Source organism: Nelumbo nucifera, chromosome 1, assembly GCF_055504915.1.
Source record: "Nelumbo nucifera cultivar China Antique chromosome 1, China Antique-T2T, whole genome shotgun sequence".
Lineage (NCBI taxonomy): Eukaryota > Viridiplantae > Streptophyta > Magnoliopsida > Proteales > Nelumbonaceae > Nelumbo > Nelumbo nucifera.
The window spans coordinates 182685624-182705743 of NC_142649.1; the positions used below are offsets into that span (position 1 = coordinate 182685624).

Below are 20120 nucleotides of genomic sequence, written 5' to 3' on the forward strand. Positions count from 1 at the left end.
GTTTTACCAGAAAAAAAGAAGAAAGTCTTATAATGTTAGAAATGTATGATACCAGGAGAACTTTGGCCAAGTAAATTTTAATGGATATGAGACACTAATATCTATGATGCCTTCCCCCTCAAAAAATAAAATAAATAAATAATTAACAAACACACACACACATTTATCTCACAACTTATCAACAATTTCTTAAAGAAAAATTTATCAACAATTCATTTCATTAAAATAGATGAGACTATCTTTAGCTAAAGGGACATAATTGAAACCATGATTTTCCCCAAAATTGTTGATTTTGGTCAGCAAATTGTTGAACCGATTGGTTAACTGTTTGAACCATTCGAACGGTTTTGGCCATTTTTTTTGTCAAATCGGGCCGGCCATTCAAGTCGAACGGTCAGACTGTTCAAACTAATAACCAGACCCTTGATCGGTTCAGTCACCAATTCGGTTTTAAAAACCATGATTGAAATGAAAAGCATCATTATAATTTCAAACACCATCCATAAGTAGTCTTTGAAAATGGAGCTTTACACCGATTTACAATGCAAAACTACATTATTTCCAAATGCATACAAAATTAAACCGGGGCATAAAGTTTACCCTGGTTCAATTTTTCACCTCAAACAAACGTTGCCTTAGGAAAAATCTATTGAAATAAAAAAGACATTATTATACTGTATAGATTTAACCAATCGAAGCCCTTGAATTGTTCGGATATCATGTCTTTTCGGTATCATATCAAATGAACCGCGGTTCATGATCCAGAAAAAAACTTATAACCAATGAACCGCATAAGTGGTAAGTAATGGGCGGCACTCTAGGGAAGGGTGATTACAAAGCGCAGAGTTGGTGATATCCGTTCCGTTCAATCAATTCATTCTTGAATTCGAATTCTATGGGTAAGTTGGACTTTCTGATTTGAATCGATTCGATTTATTTTTGTTTTAAATTAATAAATTATTAAAATAATATAAATATTTTTATTATTTTTAAATATATTAATTTAAATAAAATAAAAAACAAAAAATATAAATATTTTTAATTATTTTTATTATATATATGTATTTTTTTATAAAAATATAAATAATATAATAAATTTATAAAAATATATTTATAAATAGATAATATATTATATATATTTATAAATATATAATATATATCGGATCGGATAGGGGTGATCCGAATTCGACAAATAAGATCGGATCATTTGCACCCATGACTCCAGCATTCGCATTACAAGAGTGCTCAGTGCTGTGAGTTCTGTTCAGTTCCATGAGACTTCCATCGGTCGATCAGCTACTTGTGAACCGTTTGTTATTCATCATTTGATCCTGAGCTCCGTAGTCTTTGGATCTAACAGTAGACAATCGAGGTTTATAGTGGTCCCATGGATTAGCTTATCCTGATCTCGTAGTTCTTCCGGCTAGTGGAGTGGCAAGTGGCTACCGTTCACTCGCGCGCGAGAGATTTTTCGAAAGAAACCGGAACCGCGGGTAAAGCCTCCCCTCAGCGCCTACCTTTCGAGTTTCATGAAAATGGTATCTGTCTTCTCCTTCAGTTCCATCGCTCCTAACCTCGATTCACAGCGCCGATATGTCATCTATCGGTCTCCTACTCGCCGGAGAGTTCGCACTTTCCAGTGTAATGGAAAGAACCCAACAACAACTAGCTCATCGACCGATAGAGGTTCCCAATCCGAGAATTTGTTGCTTAAGGCGGCCTGGTACGGCTCGGAGCTCCTTGGGATTGCTGCATCTTTTCTCCGTTCCCCATCCAACCCCGGAGCTCCCGATCGGAATCTCGAGCTTGCAGATGATAGGTCGGAAGTGCTTGATCGTACCCAGGTTGTAGAAACCATTAAGGAGGATTTCCAGCGGTCATATTTTGTTACAGGTTTGGTAAATTCTGGGCCTTTCGAGTTTTCTGGATTTTAGGAATTTCTTTCCAACAATTTTAATATCCACGAGTTGTATGTTTTATTGTTGTGGCTTCTTTGATACTGAAATGAAGTAACGGAGAACACTAATTGCATGCCCTTTCGGTCTTTGAACGGGTTTTGTGATAAAATTCTAGTAGTTTGATTGATCTCTGTTGCCACGGATTGCAGGAATAGAAACGACCAAACGAATACAATTAGAGGATGTTTTATTATAACCCCCATTTAACCATCCATTTAGTGTCGGCATGTAAATTTAATTGAAGAGACTCGATACTGCTCTGGAGGTCATTGCAAATTGTAGCAGAAACTGTTAGAAATCATCCCACTCCGTCCTCTTATCCTACAATCTCCTTTGTATTTGACATGGCGTATTCTTCTAGTATGTTGATTCAGTATTGTGGTTCTTCCGATCAAAGTAGGTCTCATTGTTTCGTGAGAATGACGAAATTATAATTGCATATTGCAAATACATCATGGTCGACCTTTCTGGACAATCTTGTAGCAGCAGAAGTTGTCGTGGCCTAGTGGGTGTCAACATTGTTTCGTGAGAATGCTTCTTAGTATGAGGATGTCTTTTCATAACTGGATTTGACTTAACCAGTAGATGCAAAGGTAAATTAGAGGATCTCATATTTATCATATATTATTTACTGGAATGAACTACTGTCCGCAAAGTGAAGGCGTAGGGAACTCATGAGGCAAGAATCAACATAACTAATGATGCTTCCTCTGCTAGGAACCTTCCCACTCTGCACAAACACTACATACCTGTTTCCCTTGTAAATCCCCAGGTTTAGGCATAAGCTGTAAGAATGATATTGGGGTATTCATTCTTCTTGTAAAAGATTTTTTTTTTTTTTTTTACCTATAACCATTTGGGGAAAAAGTTTTGGACTGTATCCATCCCGAACAGTATCATAGCTGATGTTAATAAAATTAAAATCAAATGGGAACTCCATTGGCAAGTCAGGCCAGCTTGGTGAGTTTCCAATGGATTTCACGTAGTTAATAGGTTCAGCTAAAGAGAATTTGAACATAATCTATGTATATCACCATTGAAATGCATATAAGCATGCATATAGTAGAAACGGAAATAAATGAAGAGGTAAAATATAAGTCCTAATGTACCTTAAAACTATGCCAAAGACTCAATATTTTGCTTCTCAAATAGAAGGGGTTTTGTTAGAGATATTACAACTGTAAGTTAGTTGTACAGCTGTCATCTGTTACAACAACCTTCGGGCTTAGGTGTACAACTGTTAGTCAGTTATTTTCTCCTCCAAATTGTATTTATAAATATCTCAGTCACTTAATGAAATCACGTTCTTCTTCTCTAATTGTTGCTCTGCGTTCTGCGTCTGAACCAGTTTTACATGGTATCAGAGCACTTGGAATAATCCATGGCCGTCGCCGTCAATTACTTGCAACAACGGTGATCTGCCGACTTCATCGTCTCTGTCTCCTTTCTTCTTCATCGTCTCCGTCTCCTTTCTTCTTGTGTTCCACTGGATAGGAGAGATGACAACTTCATCATCCACTAGTAATCTGTCGGCATCCATTGATCTGTTGTCTCCTTTCTTCTTGTTCCCCTCCGACAGTCCAGGAAACATCCTGGTTTCGCAGTTGCTCACCGACGACAATTATCCAACTTGTCCGAGGGCTATGAAAAACGCTCTTTGTGCCAAGATTAAAATCTGCTTCATAGACGGATCTTTATCACGTCTTGACCCTACCTCGCCAGAATGGACTGCTTGCGAGAAATGCAATGCCATCCGATACTCGCAGAGTGACATTCCAAGAATCCATCAATTGAAACGGGATCTGGCCATGCTACAACAAGCCGATCTCTTTGTCACCAGCTACTTCACCAGATTAAAAACACTCTGGGATGAGCTCGGCACCTTGATCACATATCCGGAATGCGCATGTGGCGCTGCTACAAAGATACTTGCGGCTGAACGAGAGAAGGAAAGATTGCATCAGTTCCTTATGGGCCTGCATGAAACCATACGGTCCAGCATCCTCGGGTCAGATCCATTGCCCTGTCTCGACAAGGCGTATTCTTTGATACTTCAAGAAGAACACCATCAGCAGTCTATTTCTCTTCGTGGCCCGCCGGTTCCTGAAGCATCGACACTGCAAGCTTTGTTTCAACCACCACCTCGGGCTTCAAATGGACCAGCTCGAACCAAGATTCGATAATGTTGTAAGGCTTATTTAATTATTACTTTATAGTTGCTGTTAGTAGGCTGATTTCTTAAGATACTTGTCTTTTTTCTTATTAGTTTGGTTCTAGGGTGTGCCGTTGAAGGGATGAGAGATCCATCCTATGGATGCCCAAAAGATTGCGGAATAAGGGGCGAATTTCAAAAATTTTTCTCTCCCTTCAACTGGGAATCGTATTCCCCATTTAGAAAATCATATTTTCAAGGATCAATTCTGAACCATAAACTGAACCAGATCTGAACCAAAAAGAAGGAAGGATTATACCTGATACGGAGAAGTAATTTTTCCCAACGAAGGTGTTCACGCCCAAGGAAGGATCCAAAGACTGCTCCCACTGAAGATGGCGCAGTGCAGGTGGAGCAGAATCAGCAGTGTTCTTCTCCAAGAACTCTGTCCTTCGCAAGAATCAGCAAGATGGCACGTGAGCACAACTTCCTTTCAATCCTTTCTCAAAGGACTGATGTCAAGATCCAATCTTGACTTCTCCCACAAGTGGAGATCGAACTGGAAAACAGGGCGGCAAGAACAGGGAGGCGGCAAGAGAGTATTTGCAGGGAGCAGAATTCTCTCTTTTAGATTTCAGCACCAAAGAAAACCTGATGATCTGTGTGTATTGTGTGTCTAAAGGCTGCCGCCCCCTTCTTCTTTTATAGTCTTAAAGGGATCAGCTCCTAATCAGATTAGGAGTTGCTAATCCAAATCATATTTGGGTTAGAAGTCCCTTTAAGTGATAAGGGATAATCCTTATCTTATCTGGAGATCAGATCAGCCATCTCCTAATCTGATTAGGAGGTTTCCAAATCTAAATCTTATTTAGATCTTGGACTCTCTAAGTGAATAGGGTCTAAGCCCAATCCTATTAGCTGATCCACTTCAGATTTCACCCCTTTATTAACTAAATAAGCAGCCCAGTTCGAAATGGGCTTTAGGCCCATTAAGCTTATGTGCTTACTTAACCCTCTTAACTGCTGCCCAGTTGGGCTTCCTTGTATGGCGTGGGACCCAAGCATTGATCTACACATCAGCCACATGGGTTCGGCCCAGCCTTTGTTACAAGGCCTGGCCGAATACACTGTTAAAGACAGTGCACCCCCTGAAACCCATCAAATGGGTTCTACGGGCCCAATACTTACCCTAAGATGTCCCTGGGCCAAGCCACCTTGTAACACCTAGGGACTGTGGGCAGATGCAAGATTAGCCCATCAGGTATTATCCTCAATGGTCTTACACTTAACCTCTCAGCCCATAATGATCATACACTGCCCGACAAGAGAGGACCTCTCCCTCGGCTGCAAGGAACAGTGTTGCACTCTCCACTCATATGGATCCCGGGAATTAAAACCTTCTTGCAAACATTTTAGAAACCATATATATACTTTTATGTCTTATATAAAATATATTTTGCAAAACAAATCTCAACGATTGAAATCGGCTGCCGGCAGTCTTGGTTTCCATCAGTGAGAGTGCATCCCCGATCATTACCTTTGTCCGACAAAGGGGCTGATCCTGTCACTATGATCACCCACTCAGATGAATTCTCGGACTGTCCCAACATACCCAGGTTTTGACCCCCGCTAAGGATCTCACTGATTGGTACATCAAAGATAGCCCAATCCGACACCTAGTGCAGTATCATAATCGAGTCTAGGGGTCGGGTGTAACTTTCCAGTTTTGCCCATCAATCTCCAAGGTCCAGGGCAATACTGGAAATCTGGTCCAGTTCAAAGATTCAATTAATCCTACACTGTATGTGCCTAGGGTCTCACCCTGGCAGCTGAGACAGGCCACCCCAACCAACTTGGTGGCACCACAGTGTCAGTCTTGTCAGGATAGGTCTCCCCAGACCGACCCACTGGCTGTGAACATTCTAAACTAACACGAGTCTCATTAAGTGTCCAGTTTAAGGGTATTATACAGAAACATACCAAGGGAACATGAATCAAATATGTATCTTTATTCATTTACAATAAACTCATAAAGTACATCATTCTGATTGAAGCTAAGGGCATACAAAACTGTCTAACAGCCGTCAGGGGCATATTTATAATTTCTATTCTCTTTAATTAAGTTAATATAAATAGAAAACTGGCGGCTGCCAGTAGTGACTTTTAACTCTCAATCGTATCTCCTTTTCTTCTTCTCTTCCTCTCTCTCTCTTTCTCTCCCACTCTCCATGAATCATTACATGGTATCAGAGCAGGTTTTCTGGGCTGTAAAAGACCTACGATCCCTACTATTTTGAGCAAGGTTCCCTTCTCAAAAATCTTGAACGTGAAAGACAGGGAAACCCTAGTAGGTTATTGGCGGAAACCCTAGCAGATTTCTGGTGGAAACCCTAGCAGATTTTTGGCGGTAGTTCCTGTGTTTTTTTTTCTTGGTCGTAATACCAAGGAAACCCTAGTAGGAGAAGGGCGATGCTGATATAGACTCCATGCCTTCTCTGTTCGATGTTATGAAGTCAATTTCAGGTTAGCATCTTCATACAAGTGAATAGGTGTGTTCTTTGTGTCTGTCTTCTTTGGCGATGATGTGTAGGGCTTATTCCTTGGTTATATATATATTGGTTTGGATGTTGGATTGTTAGGCTGTATGAACTGCATTCGGACTGATAGTAATGTCTGCCTTGGTTGTGTTGAACTGATTACTGGGCTGGTTTAATGACTAAATCTTCTCGGAGTTGATTCCAACAGTGTCTTGTTCTCTTCCTCACATCCTAGAAGTAAATTCCTTGAGAGTTGGTATTCTGTTTGTGGCTGCCGTGTAGTTGTTTGGTGTTTGGACTGTTTTTCAGCAGTTTCCGATGGCAAACTATGAATCAACTTCATCGGGGGTTACACCAACCCGCAGCACAATGGGTATGGGAGGTGAAAACATGATTTTTCTCATGCCAATTACTCCTTTAAATGGTCGGAACTACCTGGAGTGGGCTAAGAGCGTAAAACTCTATGTAACGGCAAGGGGTAAAGTTGGTTACATTAATGGAAGGGTGAAAGAACCCAAGGGTGAGACAACAGGACATGATAGGTGGGATCAAGAGAATAGTATGGTGATGTTTTGGTTCCTCGCAGCCATGGAACCTGATGTGAAGAAGAACTTTATGTGGGCAGATACTGCTAGTGAGATCTGGGAACATGCCAAAACTATCTATTCTGAACAAAGGCATTATGCCAAGGTTTACCAGTTACAAGCTGAATCTTCAACCTATAAACAGGGAAACCGTAGCTTGTCTTCATATCATTCAGCCCTTACCTCCATATGGAAAGAATTGGATCTTTATCAGGCTATAGAGTGGAAACATGATGATGATGCTAAGGCCTACAGGAAGCTGGTCTCTCAGCAACGTGTGTTTGCCTTCTTGTTGGGACTGAACCCTGCATATGAACCGTTGAGGGTTCAGATCCTAGGAAGCAAAGAGTTGCCGACGGTTTACGAGGTATACTCCCTTGTTCAATCGGAAGAAAGCAGGCGGAATGTAATGGTTACAGCTGAGGGGGAGCAACAAGTTGCTTTGGCTGCAGTGAATAATAACTATGCGGGGAAGAAAAGTGACACTAAGAAGACTGATGATAAAGATAAGTTGTTCTGTACCCACTGTCGGCATTCACGGCATACACGTGACACTTGTTGGGATATCCACGGGAAACCTAAGTGGGTAGTGAAGAATCAAGAACAAGGTAAAGGTCCAGGTCATCAAAAGAAAATGAACACGGCTCAGAATGCAGCATATGTGGCAACCCAAGATACTCAGGTTGCCGGTAGTACCTGGGAACACCCTAATAGGTCTGACCCCAAGGAAGATATACTGAATTCCTTCAGAGAGCACCTGGAATCTTATGGTAGGGCCCTGCGACAAATGGACAGCTCAGTCACTGGTAGTCCCTCTACTTCATTTGCATCTACTTTAGGTAATACGACTTCTGTATTCCATGTCATTCCCACGGATTCCCCTTGGATCATTGACTCAGGGGCCTCTAACCACATGACCGGTAAGCCCAACTTGTTTCAGTCTTATAGCCTTTTGTCAGGAAGGGATAGAGTGAGACTTGCAGAGGGTTCTTTTTCCTCCATTGCAGGCCAATGATCAATATCTCTTCTCCATGGCCTTAACCTGAATTGTGTATTGCATGTCCCTCAACTTCCTATAAATTTGCTTTCAATTAGTAGCATTACAAGCTCTTTAAATCGTAGTGTAACCTTTTTTGCTGACTCATGTGTTTTTCAGGACCTAACTTTTGGGAGGACGATTGGTAGAGGGAGCCTAGTGGACGGTCTCTACATTCTCGACAACAAAGCTGGTCTCTTGGTGACATCCTCAGAGTCACATAGTCAGTCGAATAAGACTCAAATTTTTTTTGTGGCATAGTCGTCTAGGTCATGCTTCTTTCGAAATAATACAGTCTTTGTTTCCAGTTTTATTTAAGTCATGTTTAGTGTCAGAGTTCCAGTGTCAAACGTGTCAGTTGAGCAAACAATGTAGAACAGTTTTTCATTCAAGTAATAAAAGATCAAATGTTCCTTTTCATGTTGTGTATTCTGATGTATGGGGGCCTACCAATGTAATCTCTGAGGGCGGATATAAGTACTTTATCACATCGATTGATGATTACTCTCGCTATACGTGGGTAATTCCTATGCGTAGTAGAGACAAAGTTCCAAAGATTGTGAAAGACTTCCAGAGGATGGTATTTATGCAGTTCCATGTTGAAATACAAATCTTCCAATCCGATAATGCAAAAGAATACTTCCATGGGGAGCTCAATGAGTTCTTTGCCTTCCACGAATTTATTCATAGGAGCTCATGCGCCAGAACACCACAACAGAATGGTGTTACAGAAAGAAAACACAAACACCTTCTTGAGGTAGCTCGTGGGATGATGTTACACATGAATGTTCCAAAAATGTTTTGGGTGGATGTTATACTTGCAGCAGCTTATGTCATCAATCGCATGCCCTCCAAAGTGCTGAACTACATGGCCCCTCATCAGTTATTGTACCCTCAGTCTCCTTTATTTTTCATTCCCATGAGAGTCTTTGGTTGTCGTGCCTTTGTCCATGATTTGTCTCCATCTCGAGGTAAGTTAGACCCTCGGTTCATTCCTTGTGTCTTTCTGGGGTATCCCTCCTCTCAAAAAGGGTATCGGTGCTTTGATCCCGTTAGTAGTAAGTTCTTTGTGTCTATGGATGTGTCATTCTTTGAGTCTGAGCCATTCTTCCCTGCTTCTCCTCAGGGGGAGAGTAGTAGTGTGGAAGAGGAGAAGCAGGTCCAGGTATCTCTTCCTTCTATTCCGGACCTTGCTCTCTTCCGTGTCTTCCAACGTACACGTCATAGAGATCAGCGGTGTGATAGAGATATGGAGCAGCCAAACACTGAGCAACCGACACCATTAGACTCCCAGGAAGTAAGTCTACTCCCTAACCCTACTCCTACTGTGGATGACCTCGGCATTCCTATTGCCCAACGAAAGGGAGTCAGGTCATGCACTACCAGACACCCCATTACCCATTTTGTCTCTTATGATCACATTTCCCCCTCATACCGAGTCTTCCTATCTGCAGTTAATTGCATCCCTATTCCCAGAAATGTTGCAGAAGCCTTAAAATGCCCTAAATGGACAGATGCCATGAAGGAGGAGATTAATGCTCTTCAAAAAAATCAAACTTGGGAATTGGTGGATCTTCCAAAGGGGAAAGACCCCGTGGGGTGTAAATGGGTGTTCACGGTCAAGCACAAGGCAGGCGAAACAGTTGAAAGGTACAAAGAAAGATTAGTAGCCAAAGGGTACACACAAGTATATGGGGTTGACTATGATGAGACTTTTGCTCCAGTAGCTAAGATGAACTCAATTAGGGTTCTCCTGTCCTTAGCTGCTAATCTTGATTGGGAGTTGCATCAATTGGACAAAGAATGTTTTTCTGAATGGTGACTTAGAGGAGGAAGTATACATGGTTCAACCCCTTGGTTTTTGTGCCAAGGGAAGTGAAAATAAGGTGTGTAAGCTGCGAAAGTCACTTTATGGCTTAAAACAGTCTCCCAGAGCCTGGTTCAGTAAGCTTCACATGGCAGTTCAACAGATGGGCTTCAAACAATGTCAGTATGATCATGCACTTTTTGTGAAGAGATGATAGGAACAGGTTATTGTATTGGTAGTGTATGTGGATGATATCATCATTACAGGAAGTTGGAGCTCAGAGATACAGAACTTGAAACAATTCTTTGCATCTAAATTTGAAGTGAAAGATCTAGGTCCCCTGAAGTATTTCAATGGGATTGAAGTTGCCCGCTTAGAAAAGGGTATCTGTATCTCTCAAAGGAAATACACCCTTGATCTATTACAAGATACAGGCAAATTAGGTGCAAGGCCAGCAGATACTCCCATGGATGTTGACCACAAGTTAGGTGACTGTGTTGGTGAACCTTTGAAAGATGTGAAACAGTTCCAAAGGTTAGTGGGAAAGCTGATTTATTTGTCCATGACCCATCCAAATATTGCCTATTCCGTTGGGGTCCTAAGCCAGTTCATGCACTCTCCTAAGAAACCACACATGGAGGCAGCAAAGAGAGTTCTTAGATACTTGAAGAAATATCCCGGGACAAGCCTACTATTCAGTAAACACAATCACCTAAAGGTGGAAGTCTTTACCGATGCTGATTGGGCAGGGGTTGTGGATGACAGAAAGTCCACAAGTGGGTATTGCACATTTGTGGGAGGAAATCTAGTGACCTGGAAAAGCAAGAAACAAAGTGTGGTAGCAAGGTCAAGCGCTGAAGCTGAATATAAAGCTATGGCACATGGGGTGGCTGAAGTCCTTTGGCTAAAGAATCTTCTAGGGGAGCTTTGAGTTGTTGTTCATAGTCCTATGTCCCTTTACTGTGACAACAAGGCTGCAATAAACATCGCCAGCAACCCTGTCCTACATGAGAGGACCAAGCACATTGAGGTGGACAAATACTTCATAAGGGAAAAATTGGAAGAAAGGGAGATTTGCATCCTTTATGTCAACTCCAAGGAACAACTTGCTGATGTCCTCACAAAGGGGCTTCTATACTCACGACACAATGAGTTATGTGACAAGTTGGGCATGATAGACATATTCTACCCAACTTGAGGGGGAGTGTTGTAAGGCTTATTTAATTGTTATTTTATAGTTATTGTTAGTAGGCTGACTTCTTAAGATACTGTCAGTTAGTTACTTGTCTTTTTTCTTATTAGTTTGGTTCTAGGGTGTGCCGCCAGGGGCATACTTGTAATTTCTATTCTCTTTTATTAAGTTAATATAAATAGAAAACTGGCGGCTGCTAGTAGTGACTTTTTCCTCTCAATTATATCTCCTTTTCTTCTTCTCTTCCTCTCTCTCTCTTTCTCTCCCACTCTCTATGAATCATTACAGATGCAATCGTTGCCAACGGTAGGGGCATACTCGAAACAAAGGCTACCAATTAGTCGGATACCCTTCCAACTGGGGAAAAGGAAAATATGGCCGTCAAGGCAACAAGGCATCGGCTACCTAGCCTAGCAATGGACGAGTTCTTGTGCAGCTGGAACTGAATCCATTCCTTTACAGCCTTGCAACACCATTGATACCTCTCCAATCAATGGGCTTACCATGTAACAATATACACAACTGCTCTCTCTGTTGAATGTAAGCTCCCCTGAGTTTGCAGCGGCAAATGCGGATGACTTCTCTCCTATTTCTTGGATCTTGGACAGTGGTGCTTCTGACCACATGGTTGCTTCAGACCTGAATTTTACCACACACAGCAACCTCACTAAACCAGTTCATCTACCCACTGGTGACATAATTCTAGCAAGCCTACAAGGCTTTTTTTCTTTAGCTAATGGGACTTTTCTTCATAACGTGTACATGCCACAATTCAAGTGCAATTTACGGTTCGTTAGTAAACTTACTGCTCAATTAAACTGTGTGGTATTATTCTTTCCAACCTTTTGTGTCCTCCAGGACCTTGTTTCCAAGATGGTGATTGGAGTGGGTAAACTCCACCATGGTCTCCACCACTTCAAGTTTGTGGATCAGACACCCTCATCTATTCATTCGGCTGTCTCTGAAGACAATTGCACCATATGGCATAGGCGACTTGGTCATGCTTCCAACAGTAGCATTTCTTCTATTCTTGGTGTTCAAACTAGCTCCCATAACACTTGTTGTGATGCTTGCCACCGCGCCAAACAAGCACGGATTTCATTTCCAATCAGCACAACTCGTGTTTCTCAACCATTCAAGCTTCTTCACTGTGATATATGGGGAGGCTATCGAACTCCTTCACATTTTGGGGCTCATTTTTTCTAACAATTGTAGATGATAACACCTGCTGTACTTGGGTATATCTGTTACGAAATAAATCAGAGGCAATTCCTTCCCTCATATATTTTTGCAACATGGTGCATAGACAATTCAATTGTTTAGTTCAAATGGTCAGATCCGACAATGGCTCTGAATTCATGTCATGGCCATTGCAAGAATACTTCCTTCACCATGGCATCTTGGATCAAATCACTTGCATTGATACCCCCCACCAAAATGGTATAGCTGAGCACAAACATCAACATTTGCTGGAAGTAGCTTGTGCTTTGAAGTTTCAGGCCTCACTCCCTACTTCATTTTGGGGGGAATGTTTATTGACATCTACTTACATCATCAACCTTCTCCTCACATCGGTGTTATCTAGCCACTCACCTTATGAAGCACTATTTCATTCACCACCATCTTATGAACACTTACAGGTATTCAGTTGCCTATGTTATGCAGTGCATCCCCGACCCCTTGATAAATTTGCAAGCAGGGCTATTAAAGGTATCTTTGTCGGCTATCCACATGGTAAGAAAAGATACCATATATTCGACCAAACCACTAGTCATATATTTGTTTCTCAGGATGTAAGTTTTTATCATATCTTCCCCTTCTCCCAAACTCAGAAACCCCAGCCATCCCCCGTCATTCCTTTACCACAATCAAATGAGACCCACATTGATACTGCTCTCCAGCCTACAAATGAGATCATTGCCAAATCCACTCAAAACTCGACCCCTCCAAGTCCTAATATCCATGAATCTGAACCCACCACTATGCCTCTTTCACCCCAAATCAACAGATCCCAGCCATCACCACACGACCACAATGGTCTCACAAAGTCCCAGCCCGACAACAAGATTACATCTATTCCCTTCCACCATCATCCTCTAATAATGCAACCGGAACCCACTACATATGCTCAAGCAGCCTTTGACCCTCGATGGGAACATGCAATGGATGATGAAATTACAGCCTTGGAAGAACAACACTTGGACTCTTGCAGAACTGCCACATGGCAAACGAGCTATTGGTTCAAAATGGATTTATCGCATCAAATATCGTGCTGATGGCTCAATCGAGAGGTTCAAAGCACGTTTAGTAGCCAAGGGCTACACCCAAGTGGAAGGTCTTGACTTTCATGACACATTTGTGCCTGTAGCAAAACTAATTATAGTACATTGCCTACTTGCTGTTGCCGTAGCCAAAAATTGGGACATTCACCAACTAGATGTCAACAATGCTTCCCTACACGGATATCTTGATGAAGAAGTCGATATGACTATCCCTCTCGGTTTTGCCAAACAAGGTGACCATCGATTATGAAAATTGCAGAAATTTCTTTATGGGCTCAAATAGGCTTCTCGCATGTGGTTTCATAAATTCACCCAAGCTCTTCTTTTCCTAGACTTCACTCAATCTATGACAGATTATTCATTGTTTACCAAACAAAACGACACTTCTTACACTACTGCCGTAGTTTACGTTGATGATGTTATAGTTGGTGGGAATGATCCTTCAGTCATTTCTGCTTTCAAAGCCTTTCTCAATGAGCACTTTGGAATCAAGGATCTTGGGCCACCTAGTTTTTTCTTGGGCCTTGAAGTAACCTGCACTGATTCAGGCATTTTCCTTAGTCAAGAAAAATATATTCGTGAGATACTTCAAGATACAGGAATGATAGACTGCAAGCCTGCACCAACACCCATGGAGTGCCAAAGACACTTCATTGACTCTTCTAGTCCATCTCTTGCTGATCCGGTACAATATCGTAGGCTTGTTCGCCAGCTAGTGTACTTCATTGTCACTAGACCGGACCTATGCTTTGCTATCAACTGCTTAAGTCAGTTCATGCATGACCGCAAGCAAGAACATCTCGGTGTTGCTTTGTGTGTTGTCCGCTATCTAAAAGGCACTTCCTCTTATGGCATCTTCATGGCAGCCCAGAATGACCTCATCCTTCAAGGATTTTGCGACTCAGATTGGGCCAGCTGTCCACTAACACGACGCTCCACTACAGGTTACATTACCATGCTTGGAAACTCTCCCATATCTTGGAAAACAAAGAAGCAACATACCGTCTCACGCTCCTCTGCTGAAGCTGAGTATCGTGCAATGGCAGTCACAACTTCTGAACTCTTATGGCTCAAAAGACTCCTTGCTGAACTCACCATCTTTGTTAATGTCATACCTCTACATTGTGACAGTAAGGCTGCCTTACACATCGCAGAAAATCCAGTATTTTACGAGCGTACAAAACACATCGAGATCGATTGCCACTTTGTTAGAGACCATGTTCAGCAAGGAACCATCCATCCACAACATTTATCTAGCTACAACCAGCCGGCTGACTTGTTTACTAAAGCTCTCAACTCTGATCAATTTCATCACCTTCTGTCCAGGTTGGGCATTTGACTGCTCCATGCTCCAACTTGAAGGGGGGGTGTTAGAGATATTACAGCTGTAAGTTAGTTGTACAGCTGTCATCTGTTACAACCTTCGGGCTTAGGTGTACAACTGTTAGTCGGTTATTTTCTCCTCCAAATTGTATTTATAAATATCTCAGTCACTTGATGAAATCGCATGCTTCTTCTCCAATTGTTGCTCTGCGTTCCATGTCTGAACCAGTTTTACAGATTTTTTTTATGCTAAATTGTTTCTAGTAGTATTTGCACTCCCCTGTATTTGCTTAGAAACCACAACAATGCTTCTTAACTCCCAAAACATGGAATAATATTTTCTTCTTCATATTGACAAGCTTAACCCCCCCCCCCTCCCCCCCCGATTATTCAACAGAAATTTGCACATATGTTTGTTGTCCCTAAGGCCAAGAGAGCATTCAAGAATTTTGCTCTCCCTTACAAAACAAGATTCCCCTCCTCATTTTGCCAATTATCAGTGTTAAACTTATGAAATTGACATATAAGAAAATCTACACAAGGATTTTTTTTTTTTTTTTTTTTTTTTTTATATTGATAGCAACTAGCAAGTATATATTTCTTTGTAGCTACTGCTAAATAAATGGGCAGAAATAGGTAGCAAGACCTTTTAGAGAGGTGTTATCCTTAAACAGGAATTGGAAAATAAAATCAGGTTTTAAATGGACTCTCCCAATGATAGGAGTATTTATGTCAGCCGTGTGATTGATTTTAATGCAGATTCTTGGGCAACATTTCATGGATTACATTTTTTTTTCTTTCCCATCCTTGCTTATTTGATTTACATTATGAACTCTTTCTTTTCCTAAATTGAGGCAGCATGGATATAGGAATGACAAGTTGCAAGTTATCCCAATTTTGACAATATGTAGTTTTTTTCTGTATATCTAAAATCCATGTTTTCTCTGCTTGCTAATTGAATGAAAATATCCTTTTAGTCTATGTCTCTCACCTAAAGTTCACCTTTTTGATAAATCACATCACAAACTTATCATTGTTTGTGGCATCTGTTATGATGATTATGTACTAAAATATACAAACATGAAAAATGTATGTTGATATGCTGAGCTGATGTATCGGATTTCTTTACTACCTTCCTTTTCTGTGGAATTTGATAGGATGGCAATGTGAAATGTTTGAAAAAATGGGCATGGATATGGACATATGCAAGAAGTCTGGGCATGAGTAGTAGTATGTTTTCTCTTGATATTAAAAGTAATTTAAATGGGGAGTCTGTATAGAATGAAGGTAATAGATGGAGAGATGTAAAAAAATTCTCTACGCAAGTACCTATATCTGCTAAGGTGTAAATGTAAAACACTGAAAACCTGGACTGGTGTTGACATACCCTGAATATAATATAGTTTTACTCTATTAGCCATCATCCAATTCTAGTCCCCGCTATCCAGGGTCTTAGGAGGGGGTGGACTGGTTAAAGACCTAACCTCCAGCAATTTGCCACCAATTGGCTGTTCTCAGGCTTAAACCACATTCCCACGTTTGTCAACCCAAGATTTTACGATCGCACCAAGCAATGGTAAAATCTCTTATTACTCGTGATAAAAAAATCGTGAATTGGCATAAAAACCAAAGAACTGATAGAAAGATGCAACATGATTCAAATTTTGTTTTTTCGTTTCCTTTGGATCTGAGCTTCTTTTCAGCGTCACTTCCAGGTTACTTTTCTCTGAGACTTCTGAAATTCTTTCTTTTATTCAATATCTAGTTGGAGTTTAGACTAACAACAATCCTGCTTATGTTCAGGAAATCTGACACTAAATGCATATGAAGAGGATTGTGAATTTGCTGATCCAGCAGGTTCCTTTAGAGGGCTCCGCCGTTTCAAAAGGAACTGTTCAAATTTTGGGTCTCTAATTGAAAGGTCAAACATGAAACTTATGAAGTGGGAAGACTTTGAGGTGAGTCCACCAAGTTTAATTCTCCAGTGCCTTAGGAAGTAGGTTTTTATTTCCTGCTAGAACATTCAGTTGCATGTCACGTGTTTTATAGCTGACATACTGGAACACAGGATAAGGGAATTGGACATTGGCGTTTTAGCTGCATCTTATCATTTCCTTGGAGACCCATTCTTTCTGGTACGTGTTAAACTGCCAATTCAAACACTGGGTAATGGTTTACCGTCTCAACTGTATCAACCAGATAGCAGTATCTTGGTCTCCCATTTTTTCAAGTACTGCTCACAGCAGGTACAATTTGTTATTTAAATAATGCATTCACCATGTTACTGATTATACCTATGCATCTTCTTTTCTTACATAGCCACTGGATATACAGAGTACTATTTTGATGCTCAATCCGGAAGGGTATGCAGGTAAGTTTCTCGTAATAATGCCTTTGTATCTTTCTTTATGACCATATTATCAATGTTTTTTTTTTACACATTTGGTTCTCTGCCTTCTCTTAGGCATGTTGAGCATTGGAATGTTCCTAAAATGGCACTACTGAAGCAAATTCTCAGGCCTAGCAGAGGCTTATGGGGCAAGAGAAGAGGCGTTTGAAAAGTATACATTGGGACTTAAAACATATTTTCATCGGCATTATCATGCCTTTGAATCAGTTCGTAAAGCCAAAGCTCAAAACTACTCAACCAGGACCACATGCATACTGCTTCATTGTTGTTATGGAAGTGTGTGATGCAAGTAGTTGGTGGCAAAACTGCACTCGTCTCCCTCTTGTATCTGATTATATGGCCTCATCCAGTGTTTAGTTTGCTTGCTGATGACCCACATTGTACAGTAATTAGAAAGCAAAAACGAAATGTAGAAAAAAAAGTTCCTTGTAAAATAATGTTAATCTGCTTGTCATCCTTACTATTGACCTTTTATTTGTAACAAGAACCTTTATAAATTATCATAGAAAGTGGGTACAGGATACATAGACAGAACAAGGACCAAAATGGGTCCTAAAGCCAGCCTTCGAATAAACTATCCTAGACAAACCTTACATGTACAAAAGGCAATTTTTTTAAGGAATACCAGAAAACAATTCAATCCTATGTATTCCTGATCTTTCTAAACTATCAGCAAGATCATTGGACGGTCGGACTGTTTGGCCTGGGAACTGTCTAGGCACTATCACCTAGCCCAAGGTTTAAATCAATGTTTTTGAACCACCATTGATCTAGACGGTCGGATTGTTCGGCCTGGGAACTGTCTAGGCAACCGGTTATGTTTTACCCCAAACCTGGTCCTTGGCCGTTTCTTATTTTAATTATTTTTTATTTTTTGTTGGAATGGGCTATCCATTTGGATCGGACGGTTAAACCATCGACTTGGAAATCGGTGGCTAGAGGTTCTAGTTCTAGGATAGTTTTAAAACCTTGGTTTAAAGTATTTGTATTGAGTATTGATGAGGGGTGATTTGGCCCTCTAGTGACATGATGACACGTGGCACCTCAATAGCTAGACGACATCTCAGCGCCATGTAAGTAAACCTCGGGAGCACCTCGGACACCTCGCACCTACCTTGACGGCCGGACTATGAATGGTTCGGCCAAACATTAGGTTGGCGTAAGTAGACCTGTTCATGGGTCGGGCCGGGCTTTGACTCTTTATTAACAGAAAAATGATAGGTCCGAGCCCGAGCCCGGCCCGACCAACGGGCCTACAACTTGGGCCCGAGTCCGGCCCTGATAAAAAGATCGAAGCCCGAGCCCGAAGCCCGACCTAATAAAAGAAATTTAAAATTTTCCCTATTCAAATAGACATTATCTATTTTAATTCAGATGTTTTTTTCCCCTATTTAAATGAACAATGGGCCTACAAGTGAATCAACAACCTTCTTAAATCAAAAAAAATTATTCAAATGGACATCACATAGGGTTTTTACTTGGGTTTAACTATAGGTCGGGCCGGGTTTACTTAGGTTTAACTATAGGTCGGGCTGGGCCGGGCCGGGCTCGGGCCAGGCTATTTTGGTAAAGCCTGAGCTCGGCTCGAATTTTATGCGGGCCGGGCTTTTTGGCCCGAGGTTAAGCTCGCGGGCCAAAAAGTCTGTTCAAGCCCGTCCGGGGGTCGGGCTGGCCCGTCGGGCCACCCGGCCCATGAATAGGTCTAGGCGTAAGAGGCGACCTACTTCTGCCAACCTGACCTGAGTTCAGCTAGCGACTTGCCTGATGTGTTGGGTGACCTCCCCCATGAGCGGGTTATCGTCTCTAACTTCCTTGGAATCACAATGCCGCATTGGAAGAGACAATTACCACCCCGCTCGCTTCGGGCACGACTAGATAGATACTACCCACTTATGCGGAGTCCATCTCTGGGTGTGAAACCACCTCTGAATCAGACAGGTTGGAGATCTCGGACGTGCTTCATGAGCCTCATGACAACTTGCCTATATAAATGTATCCCATTCACAAAAAAGGTATGTGTGATTTAGCTCTCACACACTCTAGCTCTCTTGCTTTTTATCTCTCTTAGAACTCTTCGTTGACTTAAGCAACAAGGTGCCCACCCTAGGTAAAGCAACCCGGACACTCTGATCACTTCTTTCTTGTATCTCGACCAGGCAACCTACTCAGCTCGGCGTCCGAGCTGTCCACCAAAAACTCTGTTCTCACACTCTCTCTAATTACAAGCTTGATGGCATCTTCCAACAACAACCCTGTTAACAATGTCGACAACAACGCACATGTTGACAGAGCAGTCATAGGGGGTAGGACTAGCAAACCATGCACACTGAGGTCCCCTCTGTCACTATCAAGCAGTTCACTATGCCCCTAACCTACCAGGCATCCCTGTCGTGCAAAATCCTAGCCGCCCTCTACCCATCGTGAATACACCTCTTGTAGCGGTCGAGCCCTTTGCGGTTCCCGTCGGGATTGATGGCTGCTAGTTTCACGAGTTGGTATAGTTTGTTCGTGGGAGAGACCTACATATGAGAACGTGGGAATGTCGTTTTGTGGCATTAGTAGGGGTGCAATAGTAGCAGTCATATAAACAACACCAACAACATTAGGCCACCAGGTAGAACGTCAACTATAATCAACAACCCAACTAGAACTTGAACCAGGTACCAAATCTACCTCATTACCATGACTAGCCAAGCCAGGTCCAAGTTAAGGAGTCGAGTTGAGTTGTGGCATTGGTTGGGACCGAAGCAACCAATTCTACTGAGGGATCCAAGAGAAAGCGTCGTAGATGCGCACACCATAATGTAGGAAAGAGCCGCCTTGCCCCGAACGACAACGA

At 41.7% G+C, this 20120-nt stretch overlaps 1 protein-coding gene across 1 annotated transcript; it reads left to right on the forward strand.

Moving 5' to 3' along the window:
- The first annotated feature begins 1405 nt into the window (after nucleotides 1–1405).
- LOC104600199 (Nuclear transport factor 2 (NTF2) family protein) lies at nucleotides 1406–17790 on the forward strand. The gene is made up of 5 exons (XM_010263032.3): nucleotides 1406–1893; nucleotides 16675–16829; nucleotides 16940–17006; nucleotides 17191–17242; nucleotides 17336–17790. Exons 1-5 carry the CDS (start codon nucleotides 1530–1532, stop codon nucleotides 17427–17429), a joined length of 732 nt encoding a protein of 243 aa, XP_010261334.1. The 5' UTR covers nucleotides 1406–1529; the 3' UTR covers nucleotides 17430–17790.
- Nucleotides 17791–20120: the final 2330 nt, after the last annotated feature.